Source organism: Amblyraja radiata, chromosome 30, assembly GCF_010909765.2.
Source record: "Amblyraja radiata isolate CabotCenter1 chromosome 30, sAmbRad1.1.pri, whole genome shotgun sequence".
In the NCBI taxonomy this organism is placed as follows: Eukaryota; Metazoa; Chordata; class Chondrichthyes; order Rajiformes; family Rajidae; genus Amblyraja; species Amblyraja radiata.
Window position 1 is genome coordinate 15,673,493 of NC_045985.1, and position 24,988 is coordinate 15,698,480.

Consider the following 24,988-nt stretch of genomic DNA (forward strand, 5'->3'; position numbering starts at 1 on the left):
TGGTGTAAACCGGCATCTGCAGTTCCTTCCTGTAGACTTCCTCCAATGATATTGAATGGCGGTGCTGGCTTGAAGGGCCGAATGGCCTACTTCTGCACCTATTTTCTATGTTTCTGTTTCTCTACTGCGGCATGGTGGCACAGCGGTAGAATTGCTGCCTAATCAATGTTAAATGTGCTTTGATTGGACTAAAATATTCCCAACATTTTACCGGTTTTTCTCTAATTTAATAAAAAATGTGCAAGTCTTCTTCATATCCAGTTTCAGGGGCGATTTGTATACATTTTTTTACACAATATGTGAAAATTTCATGTCGTTTGGTGACTTGGGTCACGAAATCCTATTTCTACACACATTTTTGATGCTCGGCCCACAGCCTAAATAAACATTTTGAACATTTTTATTTATTTGTTTTATTGTCGTGTTTAAAAACAGAGTAGTGATAAGCATTTTGGACTTTGGACAGTTAATAACCGTTGCACCCATCACCTCTCACTAAGTGAAAATGTCCAGCCCAGTATAAGCTGAAACACATTTTGAGAAGTTTTATAACTAAGTTCATTAGACATAGGAGCAGAATATGGCCATTTGGCCCATCGAGTCTGCTCCACCATTCAAATATGGCTGAAATATTTGACTTGATCTGTAATTTTCACACCTTACCCTTCCTTATTTCTGTGTCTCCCTCTCCCCTGACTCTCAGTCTGACATTCAGGATAGTGGCATTAGTCGGAGAACTGGGGAGGTGGGGGAGTGGGTCGAGAAGAGGCAAAGCAAGGGTTACTTAAAGTTGAAGAAATCTATATTCACAAGCCAGCTTGCTGCACCTCGTGAGCACCGCCCTGGTTTGTGGCCAGGTACTACGTGCGCGACTGTTCATTTTATTTGCACTTTAAGACCGAAAGTGAAAGTGTATTTTCATGGAATTCATTCTAATCTCGGGTGTGGAGATCACTGGAGAATAAATAGCCTTTCTCTGCAGATATCGCCACTGGCGTTGGAGTCGATTCTCATGTTTGCTGAAAGGAGTCTTGGTACATCTCAGCTCCTAGCATCGGGGGTTGTGGTCGGTCCAGTTAGGTTCTGTGTCTGCACTCAGCACTGATTGTGCCGGGGGAGCTCCAAGCAAGACCATTCGCCCCATCGCCAACGCTGCAATCCCCTTACGGCTGCAGACGGTCGCTTCCTTGATCGGTGAGTGATGCAGGTTCGTGTCCCAGTAATGGACAAGAAACAAAACATGCGGGAATATTCAGCTAAAGGGTCTCGACCCGAAACGTCACCCATTCCTTCTCTCCAGAGCTGATGCCTGTCCCGCTGAGTTACTCCAGCTTTTTATGTATAAACGCCTGGAGGAACTTAGATAACTTCAAGTAACCCTTGCTCACCATCCCAGTTCTCCTTCCCAGTTCTCCGACCAGTCTGACTGTCCCCGTTTACATTTTATCTCTGCCTTGGTGTCACTAACTAACAACGATCTATTCTACATGTTCCATGATCTCCAACCCCTTTTGTCTCGTGGTCACACCTTAACCTTCCTTAGCTCTGTGGCTCCCTCTCCCCTGACTCTCAGTCTGAAGAAAGGTCTCGACCCGAAACGTCTCCCGTTCCTTCGATCCAGAGATGCTGCCTGTCCCGCTGATTTACTCCAGCTTTTAGAACCTATCTTTAGTTTAAACCAGCATCTACAGTTCCTTCCTGCGCCTTTATATGTTTATATGGGTTAGCACGGGTGCCAGGGGTTATGGGGAAAAGGCAGGAGAATGGGGTTAGGAGGGAGAGATTGAATGGCGAAGTAGACTTGATTGTCCGAATGACCTAATTCTGCTTCTGTTAGTTATAGTCTTTATAGACATTATAGGTTTAAGAGGGGGGGGGGGGGGGGGGTGGAGATTAACGGGGGTAAGTGATTTAATGGGAACCTGAGGGGTGACATTTTCACACAAAGGGTGGTGGGTGTATGGAACGTGCTACCGGAGGATGTAGTTGAGGCAGGGACTATCCAATGTTTAACCAACATCTAGACGGGTACATGGATATTTTTGTGTACCTTCGCTCCATAGATGCTGCTGCACCCACTGAGTTTCTCCAGCATTTTTGTGTACCTTCGACCTTCCAGCATCTGCAGTTCCTGCTTGAACACTTTGTCTACTCCACTGCGATATCTCCGCAAGGTATGCCTACTTTGAAGAAGTTCTCCTCCTCTCTCCTTCCCCTTTTCCTTCCATCTCCTCCTCCCCCCCCCCCCCCCCCCCCCCCCCCCCCCCCCCCCTACCCCCCATCAGTCTGAAGAAGGGTTTCGGCCCGAAACGTCGCCTATTTCCTTCGCTCCATGGATGCTGCTGCACCCGCTGAGTTTCTCCAGCATTTTTGTGTACATGGATAGGATAGTTTTGGAGGGATATGGACCAAACGCGGGCAGGTGAGACAAGTGTAGATGGGACATGTTAGCGGGTGTGAGCAGGTTTCCATGCTGTAAAATTCCATTACTCTATAAACCGAAATGTCGTCTGTCCATTTCCAGATGCTGCCCGTTCCTCCAGCACTTTGTGTACTGCTCATGTATCAGGGTATCTGTACAGTAGGGATATGTATCCATCTATGTGTGTGTGTATGTGTGTTGTTTTTTTAGTGCTAAAGGCAGGGGTTCATCCTGACCACAACACTAACAATGGACCTTTGCCTCGGTGTACTGTAACTCCATACAGTGACATGCAGAACTTTGCACCAGAATTAGCTGCATGATTAGTTGAGACATACAGCGTGGAATCGGGCCCTTCGGCCCGCCAACCTGTGATCACCCAGTATACTAGCACTATTCTACACACCTAACGGACAATTTGCAATTTTTAACAAACCCAATTAACCTACAAACCCGCACGTCTTATGCATGTGGGAGGAAACTGGAGCACCCGGAGAAAACCCATGCGTCACAGGGAGGACGTGCAAACTCCATGCAGACAGCAACCGTAGTCGGTCTCGATCCCCGGTCCCTGGCGCTGGAAGGCAGCAACTCTACCGCTGCACCACTGTGCAGTGTCTCCACTAGACCACAACCAGGTAAAGCAAGTATTGAAGGCGTGTTGAGTTTTATAGCATGAAACAGCAGGGCTTTGAGCGATGAGGGTACATGTTATGCGTCGGCAGGAATTGCAGATGTTGGTTTGGACACAAAAAGCAGGAGTAATCCAGCGGGTCAGGCAGCATCTATGGCAGTGACGTGCAGTGAGGTAAATGGCTGGGGAGGCACTGCCTTCTACCCCATCCTAACTTAGTTGTGTGTGTGTGTTAGTTGTGTGTGTGTGTGATGTGTGATGTGTGTGTGTTAGTTGTTTGTGCGTGATGTGTCTGGGAGGAAACGAGGGGAGGGAAGGAGAGAAGGAAGGAAGGAGAGAAGGGATGGAGGGAAGTAGAGAAAGAAGGGAGGGAGGGAAGGAGAGAAAGAAGGGAAGGAAGGAGAGAAGGAAAAAGAGAGAGAGAGGAAAGAGGAAGTGAATGAGAGAAGGAAGGAAGAAGGGAAGGGAGGGAGGGAGGGAAGGAGAGAAGGGAGGGAGAGAAGGGAGGGAGAGGGCCGGTGACGGGAGTGGATGCCGGGGTCCCGAGCCGAGAGTAGATTACTCCAGCGCGGTGCCCAATTGGGAGCTCTGTCTCAGCGGCCCAGAGCCTCCGAATCGGCCGCTACAAATCAACGAATCAACCTCCCAGTCAGCGCTGCCCGCGGCTGGAACGTCAGCGCCGACAGCGGTGGAATCCAGTGCTGCGCTGCCGCTGCCGCTGCTGATGCTAGCTAACGTGGGGGGAGTGCGAAGCAGCGTCAATTACATGGGCTGAGCCAACGCAATTGACGCTTGCTCTCCCTCCACTGGGGTCAAGACACACCCCCTCAGTGAGGCAGATGTGATCGCTGCCTCCCCTGATGCTTTCTCATTGCAGTATTATGAAGAGACCAGCGAGCCTAAATTTAATATATTTATATGTGAAATACGTTACCTGGACTATGAAAGGCGAAGACATGTAATGAAGGGGTCTACAAACATTACATTGGTGACATACATAGAGATAGTAACAGGCACACGCTTACTGCCCGCAGTCCATACAGTTTCTGAGGGGTTGCGCAATCAGAGGGGAGGCTCAGCTCGCCGCTGCCTCACCTCTCATCTCTCCCTGTATTTGCAGCGGAGCTGCGTAAATTTGGCTATAAAAAATGATTGGATTCATATAGAAATGACATTTATAACACAGATCAGTGGAAAAATCTTTATATTTATTTCATTTTATTATTATTTTTCTTTACTTTTCTTCACTACTATTTTCATTCGGAGTATGACAGGTGAGGCTCTGCCCCCCCCTGACCGCACGTCCCTGATCTATCGAGAGAAGGAATGGGTGGTGTTTCGGGTCGAGACGCTTCTTTGTTTCTTTATACTTTGTTTCAATAGATTTCACTTTGTTTTCGAAATCCCCCAAAAAACTGCTCCAGTTCGAACACAACCCGGCTTCGGTCTCTGCGTTTGTCGCTTCAGATGCAATATCTCCGAATGGGAGGGGAGATATTGAGTTATAACGGTGATATCTCGATCATGCAAGGAGGTCTTGATTCATGGGCCGCGGAACCGGGGGGGGTGGCTAGACATGTTTCAATGTCTCCGGCTTTGGACGAGGCACTGCTGTGCTCTGAGCGACCCGGTCGTGGGTGTTGGAGAGCTGGGGTGGAGGGAGGGATGGAAGCAGAAGTAGCGGGGGCAGATGCGGACGGGGAGCCGGGCTTGGCGAGTATTTGCCGGGCCAGCGAGTCCCTCGCTGCCGCTCCGGCCATGGAGCAGCCTCAGTGCAAGAGTCCCGGGCCGTCGGAAGCGTAGCGCCGCTCCTGTGAGAGTCTCTGCGCTGAATTCGCCCTGGTGACCGGCATGGACCAGGCTGCGGCTCGGTGCATCCTGGAGGACAACCAGTGGCTGCTGGAAGTAGGTACCAAGCATAGAAGCGGTGGAAGATAGTGGCCTTCAAATGGGGGTGGTTGGAGAAAGCATCCTGCTTGCCTGCTAGATTTTCACTTACACTGTAACTTCAAATGTTCCCGATGTTGGGGGAGTCCAGAACCAGGGGTCACAGGTTAAGAATGCCATTTAGGATTGAGATGAGGACAAACTTTCTTCACCCAGAGAGTTGTGAATCTGTTGAATTATCTGTCGCAGAAGGCAGTGGAGGCCAGTTCACTGGATGTTTGCAAGAGAGAGTTACATTTAGCTTTTGGGGCTAAAGGAATCTAGGGATATGGGGGAAAAACAGGAAAGGGGCACTAATTTTAGATGAACAACCATGATCAGATTGAATGGCAGTGCTGGCTCAAAGGGCTGAATGGCCTATTCCTGCACCTATTTTCTATGTTTCTATGCTTAAGTATATAGCAGTAAAACTCATGCATGATGGAGGTATAATGTAGTCATAGAGTGATACAGTGTGAAACCTTTGGCGCAACTTGCCCACACCCACCAACATGTCCCAGCGACACTACCTGCTTTTGGTCCACATCCCTCCAAACCTGTGCTATCCATGTATCAGTCTAACTGTTTCTTAAATGTTGGGCCGAAACCTTCTTCGAGTCTGAAGAAGGGTTTTGGCCTGAAACATTGCCTATTTCCTTCACTCCATAGATGCTGCCGCACCTGCTGAGTTTCTCCAGCATTTCTATCTACTTTCGATTTTCCAGCATCTGCAGTTCCTTCTTAAACCTTTTGTCTACCTCTTTTATTAATGTAATAGTTTGATGATTCTAAATTCAAATCAAAATGAAATATACGTCACAAGAAGAATGCAAACTTTCAAAATACTCTGATTTTCCCCCCGAGCAAAACATAATTCGTATGACTTCGCAAAATCAGGAAATGTTATGATTATTTCTTGTCCCTTTCTCCAAACAAAAAAAACAATTGAAATTATAACACATTTTTTAAAATGTCAAATTTTCTGTACCGTGGAAGGCACTGGCATTGATCCGGGGTGGGGAGGGGGTGTTGGCCTGTTGGGGATGTGGGGGATGGCCTGTATTATTATCCCCTAGTTTTCTTAGGTCAAGCAATAACAAAAATAATAATCACCTGCTCCTATCTCTCATGTAGGCCTTACATTATCTTAAAAATACTTCAAACAAAAAACATTGAAATCATACTTCCACAATGCATTAAAACATGATTTTAATACATCAAATTTCAAAAAGTCCCTACCGTGGGTGGGGGGCACACCCTCGCCCCACTCGGTCGCTCCACTCCCTCGTTGGGTACCCCCAATGGCAGTGATCAGTGATCACTAAGCCCCCCACTTTCAAACTCTGCAGTCTTTGGTAAGAGGCGGGAGGAATACATTTGTTCGAGGCTCAAGCCTGCAATCATTGTTGGGCGAATATTTTGGTTATTTTAAATGCAAACTTTGTTCGCAATGACAAAAGATGTGCAGACAAAAAGACTTCAGACAGTCTCTATACATTTAAGAGTATCACACTATGTACTGCTGGCACCTGCACTTATCTTTAACGAAAACACAATGATAGACACAAAAAGCTGGAGTAACTCAGTGGGTCAGGCAACATCTCTGGTGAAAAGGAATAGGTAGACACAAAATGCTGGAGTAACTCAGGGGGACAGGCAGCATCTCTGGAGAGAAGGAATGGGTAACATGTCAGGCCTGGACCCTTCTTCAGATTGATGTCAGGGGAGTGGGAGGTACGTCATGATCATACGTTATTATACAAGTGTGTTTTGCAACATATACAAGGAATTTGATTTGCCATACGGTCATACCAGAAAAAGTAACAAAACACATAAAACATATTTAAAAATGAACAACCACCAGCGTCTCCTCCACATTCCTCACTGTGATGGAAGGCAAAAAAAACCCGTCAAATTTCTTTCCTTCCTTGTTCTCCCGCGGTCGGGGGCCTCGAGCCTTCTGTTGATGGGACGATCTTGGCTGCCGTAGCCGGCGGCGTTTGAGCCCTCTGCAACCAAAATATGAGGTGCTATTTCATATTCACAAGGAATATGTTTCATAAGGAATAGGTGACAGTTTCAGATCGAGACCATTCTTCAGACCTTTGCCACAATTGTGGGCCATTTACTTTGTTAGTCATAGTGATACAGCGTGGAAACAGGCCCTACATCCCAACCTGCCCACACCAGCCAATATGTCCCAGCTACACTAGTCCCACCTGCCTACATTTGGACATAAGCGATAGGTGCACCATTCTCCAGCCTTCTCCCCACAACCCCTGATACCCATACCCCTGATACTCTTACCTTCCCGGAGATGTGATCAATTTTCGGATCACATTCTTCAGGCTCTGCGGCCTTCGATCGATGGAGCTGGAAGCCTCATCGGACTGTCGTGGACCCCACCGCGGGGCGCGGACTTAACATCGGAGCTGATCCCTTGCCTGCGATCACTCCCACGCGGAATTAACACCAAGGGCTCGCAGTCTCGAGTGAGGCCAGTCAGGGGCTCTAACGCCGCAGAAGGTTCATCCAGCCCCGACATGAGGTTCGATTGCCCGGTGCGAGGGAGCTGACATCCCCCCGATGCAAGAGCTGAACGTCTCGACGCGGATGGCCCGAACGCTGCCGGCTGGTGGAGTCAAGACCGACCCGTCAACTGGGGCTCGAGGAAGAACAAAAGGAAGAGACTTAAACTTTATTTTGCCTTCCATCACAGTGAGGAATGTGTAGGAGTCACTCTGGTGGATGTTCATTTTAAAATGTGTTTTTGAGTGATCTGTTGCTTTTAATTGTATGACTGACCTGGCCAATGAAATTCCTTGTATGTTGCATACTTGTGGGGAGAAGGCAATTAAACTCTGATTCTGATTCTGAAATACATCCACTGACTTGGCCTCCACAGCCTTCTGTGGCAATTAATTCCAGGTTTACCACCCTCTGACGAAAGAAAGTCCTTCTCATCTCCCTGCTAAAAAAACAGCCTTTAATCCTGAGGTTATGACCTCTAGTCCTACTCTCACACTAGTGGAAACATCCTCTCCACATCCACTTTATCCAAGCCATTCATTATTCTGTACGTTTCAGTGAGGTCCCCCCTCATTCTTCTAAACTCAATAAGTTAAGAATGGTCCATATACCTCCAAACCTGCCCTATCCATGTACCTGTCTAATTGTTAAGAAACAGTTGCGATAGTACCTGTCTCAGCTACCTCTTCTAGCAGCTTGTTCCATACACACACCACTCTCAGTGTGAAAAGGTTACCAGTCAGATTTCTATTAAATCTTTTCCCCTTGGATAGAGTGGATGTGGAGGGGATGTTTCCACTAGTGGGAGAGTCTAGTACTAGAGGTCATAGCCTCAGAATTATTGGATGTTCTTTTAAGAAGGAGATGAGGAGGAATTTCTTTAGCCAGAGGGTGGTGAATCTGTGGGATTTTTTGCCACAGAAGGCTCTGGAAGCAAAACCAGTTAGTATATTTAAGGCAGAGAAAGATTCTTGATTAGTACGGGTATGAAAGGTTATTAGGAGAAGGCAGGAGAATGGGGTTACTAGGGAGATATAGATCAGCCATGAATGGCGGAGACTTGATGGGCCAAATGGCCTAATTCTCCTCCTATCACTTATGATCTTCACCTTGTTTCCCTTCCCTTGTTTGAGGGGTATCTCCACCGGACCCTGCCCCACGTGTCCAGCAGCGAAAGGACCCTAGACAGTGGTCCTCCCCCATGGAGCCTTGGCGTTGGCTGCACCAAGCTACAGTACAACCCTCAGCACGTACTCCTGCGGTGTGGAGCGGGTCAGTCGGCAACATTCCCCAACGGATGTCTGGCTGAAATTTCCTTCCCGAAAGGAAGGAATTTTCAAGGCAGGAATGTGGGACCAGATGGATTGTTCTTACCCAGAGCTAGTAGGGACTCAATGGGCAGAATGGCCTTCATCCACACGAAAAACATACTGTGATTCTCAGTGCAATAGTTAACATTCCTCTACATGAACACGGGATTCGATACCGACCACGGGCGCTGTCTGTACGGAGTTTGTACGTTCTTCCCGTGACCTGCGTGGGTTTTCTCCGAGATCTTCGGTTTCCTCCCACACTCCTAAGATTTACAGGTTTATAGGTGAATTGTCTTGATATAAATGTAAATTGACCCTGGCGCGTGTAGGATAGTGTTTCTCATTATCCCCGCACACTAAAACCCACTGTACGAGGTAATTCAAGAGTTCTTCCGAGTTTCCCCTGATTCGAACTCGGAGAATTACGGTAATAGCCGCTCGTGGGAACTCGGGTCTCTCGTCAACATTTTTCAACAAGTTGAAAAATCTTCACGAGCTTACCGCGTTTCCCGAGCACCTGCCGTTAGTGTTACCAGCCGCTAAGAGACGTCCCGATCTCCGACGTACCGCTACGTACATTCTACGTACTTACTTACGTAGAAACGTATTCTATTCTATTCTTCTATTACGAGTTTGATTTTTTTTAAACTCGGGCGAGCTCCTGAATTACCTCGTACAGTGGGACAGGCCCTTAGTGTGCGGGAAACGTGGCCGGCACCGACTCGGTGAGCCGAAGGGCCTGTTTCCGCACTGTATCTCTAAACTAAACCTTTTTGGTCACATCTTAAAAAGCCGTACGTCGAGTGGATTCATCTTCATATTTTATTTCTCGTTCTATTTCAGATCACTGGATTTTGTTGACTGTCCACGTCCGGTTTAGTGATGAGTGAGTGCTTGCAACTGGCCACTCTGGGCCGGCCTTTCCAGTTGGGAATGCTGTACGACTGCCGATCAGATGCTCTGATCCCAGGTACTGGAATGTCTTCACACAAATCATGAAGTCACATGAGCCCAGAGTAGGTGAATCGAAAGACGTGATAAGGGAATAACATATAGTGCAAGGTAAAGCCAGCAAAGTCTGATTAAGGGTGGTCCAAGGGTCACCAATGAGGTAGATAGTGGTTCAGGACTACTCTCTGGTTGTGGTGGGATTCAGATATACCTTCTACTCAATGAATTTATACTTCTGAGGGATTTTTTCAAATGCCCTCTGATATGGGTTGATATGAGGGAAGATCTTATACAGGTGTGTAAAATCATGAGAGGATTAGATCGGGTAGATGCACAGAGTCTCTTGCTCAGAGTAGGGGAATCAAGGACAAGAGGACATAGGTTTAAAGTGAAGGGGAAAAGATAGGAATCTGAGAGGTTACTTTTTTACACAACAGGTGGTGGATGTATGGAACAAGTTACCAGAGGAGGTAGTTGAGGCAGGGACCATCCCAATGGTTAAGAAACAGTTAAACGGGTACATGGATAGGACAGGTTTGGAGGGGTATGGGCCAAACGCAGTCTGGTGGGACTAGTGTAGCTGGGACATGTTTGTCAATGTGGACAAGTCAGGTCTCTTTACATGCTGTATCACTCTATGATACAGTGGTGTCAATGCAGGGCCATAAGTTCAGTTGACCAATCTCACAATGGTGACCACAACTTTGTCAGTAATAGTCCAGTTTATTCAGTGGATTGAATAATTGGGCGGCAGGGTGGCGCAGCGGTAGAGTTGCTGCCTTACAGCACCAGAGACCCAGGTTCGATCCTGACTACGGGCGCTGTCTTTACAGAGTTTGTACGTTCTCCCGTGACCTGCGTGAATTTTCTCCGAGATCTCTGGTTTACCTCCCACACTCCAAGGACATGCAGTTTTGTAAGTTAATTGGCTTAGTAAAATTGTAAATTGTTCCTAGTGTGTGCAGTATAGTGTTAGTATGCGGGGATCGCTGGATGGCGTTGGCCCGGTGGGCCGAAGGGCCTGTTTCCGTGCTGTATCTCTGAACTAAACTAAACATGGATATTTGAAGAATATTTGAACACGATTCAAATCACCGCCTATCCATGTTCTCCAGAATTGCCTCCTGACCCGCTGAGTTACTGTACCACTCAATGTATTTTTAGTTTAGTTTTAGAGATACAGCTCAGAAACAGGCCGTTCGGCCCACCGAGTCCACACCGACAGGCACATTAAAGGGCCTGTCACACTTTCACTTTACTTGTGGACATTTTTCATCAGGCTAGAAAAACGGCCTGACCTACTTGATGCCACGAGTACCTACAACTAGCATCAAGGCCTGCCATGACCTACCTACAACCTCCTATGACTTTGTGACAACCTTGCTGTGAGCATGAATCAGGGGCAAACTCAGCAGAGGTCGTGAATTAGGTCGTGAAAGTGGGACAGGCCCTTAACACTACCCTACACACACTTGGGACAATGTTACATTTATAACAAGCCTACAAACCTGTACATCTTTGGCGTGCGGGAGGAAACCGAAGATCTCGGAGCACACCCACGGGGTCACGGGGAGAACACACAAACTGCACAGACAGCACCCGTACGTAGTCAGGATCGAACCCAGGTCTCTGGCGGTATAAGCGCTGTTAGGCAGCTACTCTACCGCTGTGCCACCAAGCCGCACCTATTACTCATGTGAACAGTCCAGTGAGTGTAGAGTGTTGTACTATCAGCCCAAGCACAGCCTGTACAGAGATTGAATCTACTGAAGGAATATTATTCAACTTTGAGTAATTTTCACATTATTAAGTTTTGATCGCTGATTTATTTTGTAGGCATCACCTTGTGGGACTTGCAGACATTGCAGAGCAACCTTGACTGTCGTGACCAGCCCAGCACTGAGTTTCACATCATTGCATCAGACTCCATGGAGAAGAAAGCCAATGCCCTCAATGTGTCAGCATCACTGAAAGTTAGTTTCCTGGGTGGGTTAGTGGAGGTGAAAGGGTCGGCAAAATATCTCAGAGACACGAAGGAATCAGAGCAACAAGCACGAGTTACCCTTCACTACAAAGCAACAACCAGGTTTGAACAACTGACGATGAGTCACTTAGGGATACAGAATATTACCTACCCGAGTGTGTTTGATGAGGGCTCAGCCACCCATGTCATTACAGCAGTGCTGTATGGGGCCCAGGCCTTCTTTGTGTTTGATCAAGTGGCTTCTTCAGCAGAGAACACACAGAATATTCAGGGCAACATGGAGGTGATGATTAAATGTCTCCCTATGATTGCGATTGAGGGAGAGGCCTCCCTAGAAATGACAGAAGAACAGAGCTCTCAGGCCGAGAAGTATAGCTGCACCTTTTACGGGGACTTCTCGCTGAAGAACAATCCCACCACCTACCGAGATGCCATCAATATCTACGCAACACTCCCACACCTGCTGGGCTCAGGTGGAGAACATTCAGTGCCTGTTGCAGTCTGGCTCTATCCTCTCAATAAACTGGACACCAAAGCTGCTCAGTTGGTGAGGGAGATCAGCGTGGGATTGGTCAATCACTGCCAGTGTGTCCTGGAACAGCTCAGTGAGGCCGCGATGAGGTGCAATGACCTGATGAAAGACAGCGTCGCAGTTCAATTTCCTGAGATCGGGGACAGGATACGTCAATTCCGAGAGAAGTGTCTGGAGTACAAACTGGTTTTCCAAGGGACCTTAGCCAGAGTTTTGCCGTCCATTCGGGGCGGTGGGAAGGAGGAAGGGTTGCTGACGGACATATTGAAGAACAGGGAGCAGTCACCATTTAAACACCAAGCACTGACCACATGGCTGGATGACAAGGAATGGGAGATGATGGTTGTGGGACTTTGCCTCAGGATAATGATAGACATACCTGTTGTGAAATCAAGGAGAGAGTTGCATGAAGTGTTGATGGGTCCAGTAACAGACTACGTGGTCTGCTTCACATTCACAACACTGCATCAGGAGGATTTCTACCTGACGGAGGCAATCAACTACCTCCAATCTCTAACAGCAGAGAAAATGCAGATGCCACCTCCTACTGATGGAGCCTGTACAACCCAACACAGCGAGCGCTGGTTTCACTCATTGGCTATAACTGAGAAGATGAAGGAACGGTCCAAATTGTTCCTGGATTTTGCCACAGCCAACAGTGGTGACGAGAAAGTAAAATTCCTTGTTGGATCCGCACAGGATGACAGTAACGTGGGTGCATCTATTTACGTGTATGGGGGAGGGATTGTGAGGAGCAGCTGCTTTGAACCCCCGTCTCAGCCTGAGAGACCAACAGCGAGTGGGACAACACATGACAGTGTGACGCTGCAGTTAGAGCCACCCACATGTGCTTCTGATGAGATTGTGGGCTACAAGGTAGAGTATCGAGGTAGCCAGCAGGAGAAATGGATAATACTAGATACACCTGACATATCCCACTCCTTCACGATATCTGGGTTGGAGCCACACCAGGAATATCACATCCGATACAGAGTAGTGACCAAGGTAGGGGTCAGCAAGGCCAGTGAGATCTACAAGGTCTCCACCCGGCCGACAAGTCCTCCTGGTAAACCGGTCTTCCAGGATCAGTCACCCAGCCCAACACTGTCCTGGGACGGACCAAGTCAGATTGGAGCTGATGTTGAAATTAATCAGTATAGGATTGAATATAGAGAAGAACCATCAGTTAAGTCCAACACGGAAGGTGGATTATGGGAGCACGTTCAGACAACAGACACACAATGCTACTATAATTTAGAGGGACTGAAATCCGAGACAGTCTACAGAGTCCGAGTGTCAGCTGATTGTGGAGAAGCAGGTTCCAGTGTCGCAAGTGAGGAGGTTTCAATGAAAACAGAAAATGCATGAAACAGAAAGGCTCTGAAATTTCTCAGCAAAGATCAATTAGTAACCAACGGAAGCCCTTCCATTTACAAGCTGAACTTCAGTCTGAAGGAGTGTCTTGACCCAAAACGTCACCCATTCCTTCTCTCCAGATATGCTGCCTATCCCAATGAATTGCATCAGCTTTTAATTAATACCTTTAGGAAAATGCACGCTTTTAACAGTGTACGCATTGTGGAATACTCCTTCGGAAAACCCACCACAACACACAAGATGAAGACAATTATGATTACGGGACTAACTGGGTCAGGAAAGACAACCCTCATCAATGGGATGATCAACTACATCTTGGGTGTGGAATGGGAGGACAACTTCAGATACCAGTTAATACAGGAAGAGACAGGAAATTCCCAGGATGAGAGTCTGGCCCACACATTCACAATCTACTATCGCCATCATCAGGTAGGATTTCACATTGATTACTCTCTGACTATCATTGACGCACCAGGATTCAGAAGCAAAGATCTGTGTTGGCGAGATGAAGAGGTCATTTTTCACACCTGCGAGTTCTTGACTTTCCCACATGGTGATCAGATCGATGCCATCTGTTTTGTTGTTCAAGCCTCCCTGCCTTGTCTAACTGAGGCACATATACTTACCTTTGATAACATTCTTCGTCGTTCTAGCAAAGATATTGCAGAGAACTTTCAATTAATGGTGACATTCGCAGATGTACGTAGTCCCCCTGTTCTGGAAGCCTTTAAAAAAGCTAATTTACCCTGGCTCAAAGACAAAAATTATATGCCAGCCCACTTCAAGTTTAACAATTCAGCCATTTTGGCCCAGCGTCCAACCTCTGGAAACTCTAGCGAGGGGAGATCCGATGACAGTGGGGAAGAAGCTGCAATGTTCTGGAAAATGGGAGAAAACAGTATGAAGAAGTTCTTCTCAGCTCAATGGGCACAATAGAAACAAGGAGCTTACGTTTGACCGGAGAGGCTCTGATGGAACGTAAGCAGCAGGAAGCTAGTGTGGGGCGTTCAAACTCAGATCCTAACATTGTGCATATTGCAGGAAGAAGAGAAATTAAAACAGGCTATGAGCGAAAACTACACCGAGCTGGATGGTTTACGGGGAAACTTTAGTCTGTCCTCAGAAATTTGGCTTAAGCAATCACAAAATTGAACAGTACAGGTTTGACCATGAAACGATAAAAGAAGACGACCTACCATGACCTACCTGGTATAAAAAGGCTCAAGGGGAGAAGATGACCCAGCAGAAAGTCATGGAGTCACTTGAGCGTCACTTGAGCAGGGGTTTGCTGAGGTGGGGAACACAGTGCTGGAGCTCTGTGTTCTCAGTTATTTCTTTATAATTACTTTACAAAAAATTTGAAATACCTGTTTTCGCTCCTTCAATCCATGCTATTGTATGTAGATTAATGATGAATAAATGAATTTAATCAATTTAATTATAAGGCTTTCTGAATGCACTGTATGTTAACCCATTCATTCCTTGTATTATTCTCGTAAACCTCCTCTGGACCCTCTCCAGCTTCGGATATGAGGCCCAAAATTGCTCACAATACTCCAAATGCGGCCTGACACCCCAGCGGTAGGATTTTTGACTTCTCTAACTTCAAGTAACCCTTGCTTTCCCTCTCTCTCCATCCCTCCCCCTTCCCAGTTCTCCCACCAGTCTGACTGTCCCCGATTACATTGTATCTGTTTGCTTTGTTGTCACCTTCCCCAAGCTAACAATGATCTATTCAGTGTGACGAAGGTCCCGAAACATCACCCATTCCTCCTCTTCAGAGATGCTGCCTGACCCGCTGAATTACTCCAGGTTTTTTGGTAACTCCCTGGTTAACTCATCACTTCCCACCCAAACCACCCCCTCCCCAGGTACCTTCCCCTGCAATGCAGTAGATGCAACACCTGTCCCTGTACCTCCTCCCTCGACTCTGTCCAGGGACCCCGACAGTCCTTTCAGGTGAGGCAGAGATTCATTTGCACCTCCTCCATATTCATCTGTTGTATCCGCTGTTCAAGAAGTGGACTCTTATACATCGGCGAGACCAAATGTAGACTGGCCGATTGTTTCGCTGAACACCTTCGTTCAGTCTGCCTGGACCTAACTGACCTCCCGGTTGCTAAACACTTTAATTCTCCTTCCCATTCCCACCCTGACATTTCCGTCCTAGGCTTCCTCCATTTTTATAGTGAGGCTAAAAGCAAATTGGAAGAACATTTCATATTTTGCTTGGGTTTCTCTAACTTCATTTCTCTAACTTCTCTAAATTCACGCATAAACATTACTGGATAAACATATAATACTTTGGACCTGTTCTGAATCTTGTCTACCAGTATTACTTTGTATTGCTCTTTGCACTTGTAATCAATTTTTAATTTCTGCTCTATACGTCTAACACAATTTCATCCCCTTTCTATATACTTCCCCCTTTTAATTCAATTCTTAATAACTTTTCTCTTCCAAAACCAATAGGATAAATGGCTGACATCAATAGCGTGACAATTATATCTCACCTGAACCAGACATTATTCTTTCTGAAGACACAAAGAATCTACCGGGTGGCGGCAGCAATGGCTGCCTCGCCAACAGTCTGTCTGTCCTTTCCTGCTTTGTGTTTTAATTGTATGTGTTAAATGTATGGTTTTAGTGGTTTTTAGTTTGTTTTATGTGGGGGAGATACTCTTTCTAACATCCTACCTCGATGGGGATGCGATTTTGTTCCGTATCGTATCTCTGTCCGCACTGCGGTCCGGCATCGAGGAGTTGGCGGCCTTTGCTGGAGAACAGTTTTGAGCTCCAACCGCGGTCGCCTCCGAGACTTTAACATTGTGGAGCCCGCGATCCCTTTGCTGGGGGTCGACCTGTGAGCTCCAACCGTGGGTGTTTGTGGACTTAACATAACGGAGCTCACGGTCTCTGGTCAGAGACCGACTACGGGAACTCCAAGCAGCAGGAGCTTCAACTGCTCCGACGCGGGGGCTTCGATCGCCGGCTGCGGAAGCCTTGATTGTCCCGATTTGCGGATGGTCCAGCTGCCCCACCGCGGGAGAATAAAGAGGAAGAAGCTTGGACTTTTTTTGCCTTCCATCACAGGGAGGAATGTGGAATCTGCTGTGGTGTATGTTTATGTTGACTTTTATGAAGTTGTGTGTCTTGTTGCTTACTCCAGCACTTTGTGTTCTATGCATTATCGTTTCAGAAGTCATCTGTAACTTTCCAACGGACTATTGTTTCTGATGATACTACGTTATTGCTTCAGCATTTAAAAACATGTATGCCTGGTTGACATTGTATTGCAATTAATATATGGCTTATTCCAATAGAAACTCATTTTTGAATTAAACGTCATAGATGCACTTGGGTTAATTAATGTGTGTGTGCGTGTGTGTAAACTTTGACGATTTGTTGGTAAATCATGTTCTTGTTCTGGGAGAATTGAGTAGACACCGGACGATACAAATCAAGGAGAATGAACACTCTCTATTGAGGGAGGACTAGTCACATATTCCCATCTCCACCCCATTCCACCTTCCGCAGAGACCGTTCCCCCATAACTCCCTGGTTAACTCGTCACTTCCCACCCAAACCACCCCCTCCCCAGGTACCTTCCCTGCAACCGCAGAAGATGCAAAACTTGTCCCTGCACCTCCTCCCTCGACTCTGTCCAGGGACCCCGACAGTCCTTTCAGGTTAGGCAGAGGTTCACTCGAATCTTCTCCAACTCATCTACTGTATCCATTGTTCAAGATGTGGACTATTATACATCGGCGAGACCAAATGTAGACTGGGCGATCGTTTCACTGAACACCTTCGTTCAGTCTGCCTGGACCTAACTGATCTCCCGGTTGCTAAACACTTTAATTCTCCTTCCCATTCCCACCCTGACATTTCTGTCCTAGGCTTCCTCCATTTTTATAGTGAGGCTAAAAGCAAATTGGAAGAACATCTCATTTTTTGCTTGGGTTTCTCTAACTTCATTTCTCTAACCTCTAAATTCAGGCAACTCCTGCATTTCCTCTCTCCCCCCCCCCCCCCCCCCCCCCCCCCCCAATTCGCACCAGCTTCTCGTTCTCACCCAACAAACAGCTAACAATGGCCTGTTTCCTTTATCATCATTACTTTTTTGCATATCTTTCATTCATTGTTCTATATCTCACTACATCACCATCTATATATCTTGTTTCTCTTTCCCCTAACTCTCAGTCTGAAGAAGGGTCTCAACCCGAAATGTCACCCTCCCTTATCTCCAGCAATGTTCCTGTCCCGCTGAGTTACTCCAGCTTTTTGTGTCTACTTCCTCTTAAAGTATCAGGATAATTGAAAACAGGGAGGTGGAACGACATGTATGTTTCCATCAGGGAGGATCAGTGACGGAAAGGTGATGAAGAGAGGGCAACAGAGATAGAGGAGCAAGAGAAGGAGGGAAAAGTGATGGTGGAAGGGAGAAGGGGGTAGAGGGAGGAAGTCTTTGGACAGAAAGAGAGGGAGACACGGCAGAGAGAAAGAGGAATGAGCGAGAAACATCAGAGCATGGGAGAGGCATTTGGGAAAGAGAGGGGTGTTGGTAAGCCGGTAAGACGACGGAGAAAGGTGACAAGAGGGTGAAGGGTGACAGAGGGGGCAGAGTCAGCAGCAGAGAGAGGAGAGCAAATGTGATGAGGAGAGGTGAGCGTTGTAGGAATAACGGAGGGAGATCATGGAGAGGAACAGAGAGAGTGGTAGAGATATCATGGAGAGAGAGAGAGGTAGTGGTGATAAAAAAAAAGAGAGGGGTGTGATTTCTCCGAGATCTTCGGTTTCCTCCCACATCCCAAAGACCTACACACCTACAGATTTGTAGGATAATTGGCCTGGTATAAATGTAAATGTAAAATTGTCCCTAGTGTGTGTAGGGTAGTGTGAATGTGCGGGGGTCGCTGGTCGGTGCGGACTCGGTGGGCTCAGGGGCTTGTTTCCCGCGCTGTACCTCTAAACTAAACATCTACCCCGTACACTTTATGGAGCCCAGAATAAGGCACAATACCCCAGCTGACCAGGGACACCATGTTTCTACCTTTGTTAATCGGTTAATAAAGCCCCCAATTTTTTTTTTTGTTAATTCATCTTGCATTCTTTAGCCTTTCCCAATCCTTGTGTTTCCCTTTTCTAATTCCAGCCCAATAAGGGTAAACAAAATACAAGGATACAACTAAATGAAGTGCAGCCCCAGTTAGAAGCTACACATCTCTTCCAGAACCAAGTAATCCCTTTCCCTGCTTTATTTTGTACGTGTTCATTAATCAAACAAATAAATGCTTTATAAAATGAAATAAAATGTTTACAGGCCTCAATACTAGTGTCTGGTTGTTATTCCCTTTCTGCAAAAAGCAAAATATCATGTGATATCTCAGAATATTCTGATCAAAATTGCGGTAAATAGAGCAGTCAGTGACAGTAATCCCCAGAGGAAACAGAGTGGTGAAATAGGCAAATAATAACAATGATGGAATGGTTTAAAGAAGGGCAAAGGGTTAGGAGTCAGTGACAGGATGGTACGACTGGGGCAGCTCGGTGGCGCAACGGTAGATTTGCTGCCATACAGAGCCAGAGACGCGAGTTTGATCTTTATTACGGGTGCTGTCTGTATGAAATTTGCACATTCTCAACGTGAACTGCATGGGTATTCTCCGGGTGCTCCGGTTTCTCCCCACACTCCAAACACGTACAGATTTGTAGGTTAATTGGCTTGGTGTAAATGTAAAATTGTCCCCAGCGAGTGTCGGATAGCATTAGTGTGCGGGGATCGCTGGTCGCCGCGGACTCGATATGCCGAGGGGCCTATTTCCGCGCTGTTTGTCTAAACCCAACTAAAAATATATACAGCTAATTATGGTGCAAAGTTCTGATCATGTCATTGTGTGAAGTCACTTAACACTGAGGCAAAGGTCCATTGTTAGCGCTGTGGTTAGGATGAACCCCTGGTGGTTATTCCCTTACTGCAAGAAAAAAAAAATCACGTGATATCTCAGAATGTTCTGATCAAAATTGTTGTAAATAGTGCAGTCAGTTACAGTAATCTCCAGAGGAAACAGGTGAAATAAGCAAATAATAACAATGATTTGATTTAAAGGAGGGCAAAGGGTTAGGAGTCAATGACAGGATGGTACGTCTGCAGCGGTACAGTGTTACTGCCGTTCAGTGCCAGAGACGCGGGTTCATTCCTCATTACGGGTGCTGTCTGTGTGAAATTTGCACGTTCTCAACGTGAACTGCATGGGTTTTCTCCGGGTGCTCCGGTTTCCCCCCACACTCCAAACACATACAGATTTGTAGGTTAATTGGCTTGGTGTAAATGCAAAATTGTCCCCAATGTGTGTCGGATACCATTAGTGTGCGGGAATCACTGTTCGGTGCAGACTCGAGGGGCCGAGGGGCCAAGGGGCCTGTTTCCGCGCTGTATGTCTAAAGCCAACTAAAAATATATACAGCTAATTATGGTGCAAAGTTCTGACCATTTCATTGTGTGAAGTTACTGTACACTGAGCCAAAGGTCCATTGTTAGCACTGTGGTCAGGATGAACCCCTGCCTTTAGCACCAAAACAAAATAAACACACAGATGGATACACACCCCCACTGTAGAGCTGCTGCACCCGCAGAGTTTCTACAGTACTTTGTCCACCCACTGTAGATACCCTGATACATGAGTAGAACACAAAGTGCTGCTGGAACAGGCAGCATCTGTGTAGGGAAATGGTTTGTAGTCTGATTGGCTTGATATGATTGTAAATTGTCCCTAGTGTGTGTACGATAATGTTAGTGTGCGGGGTGATCGCTGGTCGACACGGACTTGGTGGGCTGAAGGGCCTGTTTCTGCGCTGTATCTCTAAACTAAACTAAATGCTGATCAAGGGCCAGGTAGAGAGATGCAGAGGGTGAACGTGGGGAAAGCTCAGTCTTTGCTCATGTTTGGATGAGGGTGAGGACTGCAGAGAGGATGCGAAAATAGGCCCTGGCACTTACGACCATGCAAGTGGAGGGTGGAAAGAGTAATGCAGTAGAGACAGGGTGGCATGTTCAAGGGAACAGGCAATGGTACCTGCAGTGGAGACAGAGCAACTGTACAATGCCAGGAGTAAGGACAACTTAAAAGGAGAAAGAAGGAACTCTTTTGGAGCCCAAATGTCTTTTAAATGCTGTTATAGTACCTGCCTCGTCTATCACCTCCAGCAGCTCTGGGTAAAAAGCTCTGCAACTCTGATCTCTGAGACACCTCTATAAGATCACACTTCATCTTCCTGCACTCCAAGGAATAAAGTCCAAGCCTGCCCAACTCCCTGTAGCTCAGGCCTTCAAGTCCTGATGACTAGGTCCTTGTTGAGGTTGATGTTGAGTAGCTGGGTAACAGGACTCTCCGATCACCGTGCTGTTACCAGGGATGTTAACCAAGACTAAAATCTCAAGTGTACTGGAAGATCACAACCTTGGAGAAAGAAGCCCTTTGGTCTGTCTGAAACCTGACATTCGGTACGTGAAGTCAAAGGGGGAAAGTTTCCAAATTGCACACTCTAGGCTTCTGGAGTACATGCTGAGGGACACACTGGAGATCAGTGCACCCAAATACAAATAATTTGTGAGAAAGAACTACAACGCCAGGAGACATTGTTGAGATGGGCAAGACTTAATAGGAATCTGAGGGGCAACTTTTTCCACACAGAGAGTGGTAAGAATATGGAACAAGCTGCCAGAGGATGTACTTGAGGCAGGTACTATAACAGCATTTTCCTGGACTGTGATGACACAAAATGCTGGAATAACTCAACGGAACAGGCATCTCTGGAGAGAAGGAATGGTTGATGTTTTGGGTTGAGACCCTTCTTCAGACTGTTCCTCCTCTCTCCAACGACAGTTCAGCATGCTGCCTGCCCCGCTGAGTTACTCTAGCATTTCCTGTCTATCTTCGATTTAAACTAGCTTCTGCAGTTCCTTCCTACACATGTCCCTGGACAGTACATGGATAGGAGTGGTTACCTTGTCTACTCATCTGGACGCCCGCAGCGACAGCTGCGGAGGGTTGAGGACCCAACCACGGGGGACAGTGGAGGAGGACTGGCCAATTTTTGTGCCTTCCACCACAGTGATGAATGCTGTGGTGGATGTTTGTGTTAAATGTTTTATTGTGCTTTTGTGTGTTCTTTATCATTGTACCGCTGCTGGCAAATTAATTTCACTTGTGACAATGTGACAAATGTGACAAATAAAACCGTATTGTATTGTATTGGTTTAGAGGGATACGGGCCAAACTGGCTAATGGAATTAGCTTAAATGGGGCATCTTGGTTGGCATGGACGAGGTGTGCTCAAGGGCCTGATTCCGTGCTGTGTGGCACAGTGACTTTGCACAAAGTTCTATACAGCTCGAGTCAGTTTCATTGCACAATCCACATTGAAAACCCTGGTCTGTCTAATCCCGGAAGAATTGGTTCCAGCCATTGGCAGAAAACCCGGAAGGGGCCAAAGTTCCCCTCACGCTACAAGTGCCGGCAGTGAACAGCGCTATCAGGGGTGACATTGGAGGGGGCGTGAAATACAGGAAATGAAACCAGCCGCCGAATCTTCTCTTCAGGTAAGACTTATCCAACAGGTATACCTGGATGAGGAAGCAAAAAGCTGACAGACTGATCAAGGTACCGACATCGAACAAAGCTTCATCGTATCGGCGACGACACACCCCACGCCTCATCGGCAGTAAGCAGTTCACTAAAACTGGTGGCAGCTTGAAAGCTGGGCAGAGGTCTTTCAGGCCAAGGTCCAAGCCGGTCTCAGGAAATATGGAATCCACATACACTACCATTCCTTCTCTCCAATCAAGGATGGGAATAGAACCCAGATCAGGGGCCTTTGGGCTTACCATAAGACCACCGGTAACCATGGAGGTAGATGGGTCTGGTTCTCCCGAAACATGGGGTAAGTGGACCATTTACAAGTTGGTAATATTTACACTTGTTTTTTGTACAAATGACAATGATAACATGAGATTCAGATCAGTTATATACTAAAATGATAACATGTGATTGGGTTATTATTGCACAGTATACAAGGGTACCAAGCATGGCTTGGAATTGGGGCCAGAGTTGTCTTTCGAGGCAGGCTCAGTATTACGGCCAGGATTGCCTTCCGAGACAAGTTCGGAAATATGGCCAGAGTTGTCTTTCGAGGCAGGTTCAGTATTATGGCCAGGATTACCTTTCGAGACAGGCTCGGGAATCTGGCCAGAATTGTCGTTCAAGGCAGGCACGGAATTATGGCAGGCGTGGCCTGTTCATTGTGAAAGATGGAGGATGTCGGTTCATAATTGATTTAACTCGCATGTGCAACATAGACTTTTCAGTATATGGAACTTCGTTACTGTCTAACAACTGATTTCCTTAGGATCTTTATGGCATACATCGATCTCAAAGATGCATACTATTCAGGTCCCATTCACAGGGATCACCGGAAACATTTGAAATTTATCTGAATGGGGCAATGATAACAGTTAAGGTGTTGCAAATGGGCTAACCAGCTCCCAGGCCATCTACCAAATTACTTAACCGGTGCTTGGACTGCTCAGAGCTCAAAAACACTTGTTATGGCTTATCTGGATGATATTCTAAACACTGTGTTTTGCTAAAATCAACTGTTTCAGCCGCAACTATATTTGAGAAATTGAGGTTCCTCATCCATCCAGTTAAATTTAAGTTGATACCAACTAGAGTTGCTGAAGAAAAATCGCTCCGACTGCCGTTATATCAAGTTAATTAAAATTAGCGCTGGATAATTTAAATAGGAGTAAAATTAAAATCGTCATCTAAAGCCGTCAACGGTGACAACGGGACAGATCTCACGTACGGGACAAAGCAAGGGTCGCCGTTTATTCTTACATATAAATGTGCTTTTTAGGATGCCTTTAATCAAAATTTCACGTTGCGAAAATGTCATTATGTAAATATACGAACCTGCAGTGTTTTTCCTGCCGATATGGGGTTCAATTTCACTGTAACCCCAACGTTCCAAACGATCGCGTTCCACAAAACCTCACTCGCAAGATGATTTAAATGGTCATTAATTTACGGGAATTAAACACTAAATTCCTTCCATTTGGCCTATAAATTCATGACAATGAGATTTAAAAATCATGTTATATTGCGATTTATTGTGTGAATATTATTTGGACACATAGGCTATTTAAAAATGTTAACCTTTTCTTAAGAAATGGATAGATGTTTAGATCTAGTAATTGAATTTTGTAATTAGTTACAATTAGGTAACTAACTAATTATATGCTTTAATTTCAGGTCATACAAGTAAGATTGTTTGATATTTGTTTCAGAATGCTTCAATCTATAATAACTGAAAATGTATTTCAGTTCTCTTAATTTTTAATAAAGTTATGGGCTTTTAACTGTTCTGATCACAGCTTTTGTGTTAAGTCAATGGAAAATCAATAGAGAACAAGATGCTAATTTCCGAGTATGAAAATGGCCATAACTTTTTTAATACTGAAGATATGAAAGTGAATTAGGTGTCAAATTAAACTTCCGGTGGCGCTATGGAGTAGGAGAGACTCGCGCCAACTAGCTCCGTGAAAAATCCGAAAAAACGTGAGGAAAAGACAGATCCTACCTGCAGAATCCGGGACCGATTGTTTTGAACTAAGCCCGTGACGTCATCAGGCGCGCGACACCGGCAGTATGTCGACTCAACATACTCCCCCCCACAAGGCAAAAAACGGCAAGACAAAAGAGGTAGGCCCAACTGGAGCCTCGGCCTCAGGTTTAACAGCATCCCGAGAAGACATCTCAAAGAAGAAGAAAAAGACTGAGATGGAAGAATTAAAAACGTTCCTTAAGGAGGAACTTAAAAATCTTAGACAGGACTTTAAAGAGGATCTAGCATCTTTTAAAAAAGAAATGAAAGACCAAATTAAAGAAGATGTTACAGAGATTGTACACGAAGTCCTTGAAGACTGGAAATTAGATATGGAAAGAAATATGACTCAAAATGTTGAAGAAGTAAATGAAAAACTGAATAAGATGGAATCCAGATTTGATTCTAAACTTGAACCTATTCTCCTGACATTAGACCAACATTACAAGATTGTAAAAGAACTTGAGGAACTTGCTGAGACAAGCACCGCAACTACAAAACAACTCATCACTGAGAACCAACGCCTATCAAAGTTATTGTATCAAATAACTGAAAAATGTACAGACTTGGAGGGACGACAGAGGCGTCAGAATTTAAGAATCGTGGGCATCCAGGAAGGCAGAGAGGGGACTCGTGACCCCCGTGAATTTGCTGC

At 46.1% G+C, this 24,988-nt stretch overlaps 1 protein-coding gene across 1 annotated transcript; it reads left to right on the forward strand.

The window, feature by feature from the left end:
* The first annotated feature begins 1,086 nt into the window (after positions 1 to 1,086).
* Positions 1,087 to 13,659, forward strand: LOC116989972 (stonustoxin subunit alpha-like). Its single transcript, XM_033047527.1, has 3 exons — positions 1,087 to 1,194; positions 9,668 to 9,794; positions 11,612 to 13,659. The coding sequence occupies exons 2-3, from the start codon at positions 9,707 to 9,709 to the stop codon at positions 13,657 to 13,659; spliced, it is 2,136 nt and encodes a 711-aa protein (XP_032903418.1). The 5' UTR covers positions 1,087 to 1,194; positions 9,668 to 9,706.
* Positions 13,660 to 24,988: the final 11,329 nt, after the last annotated feature.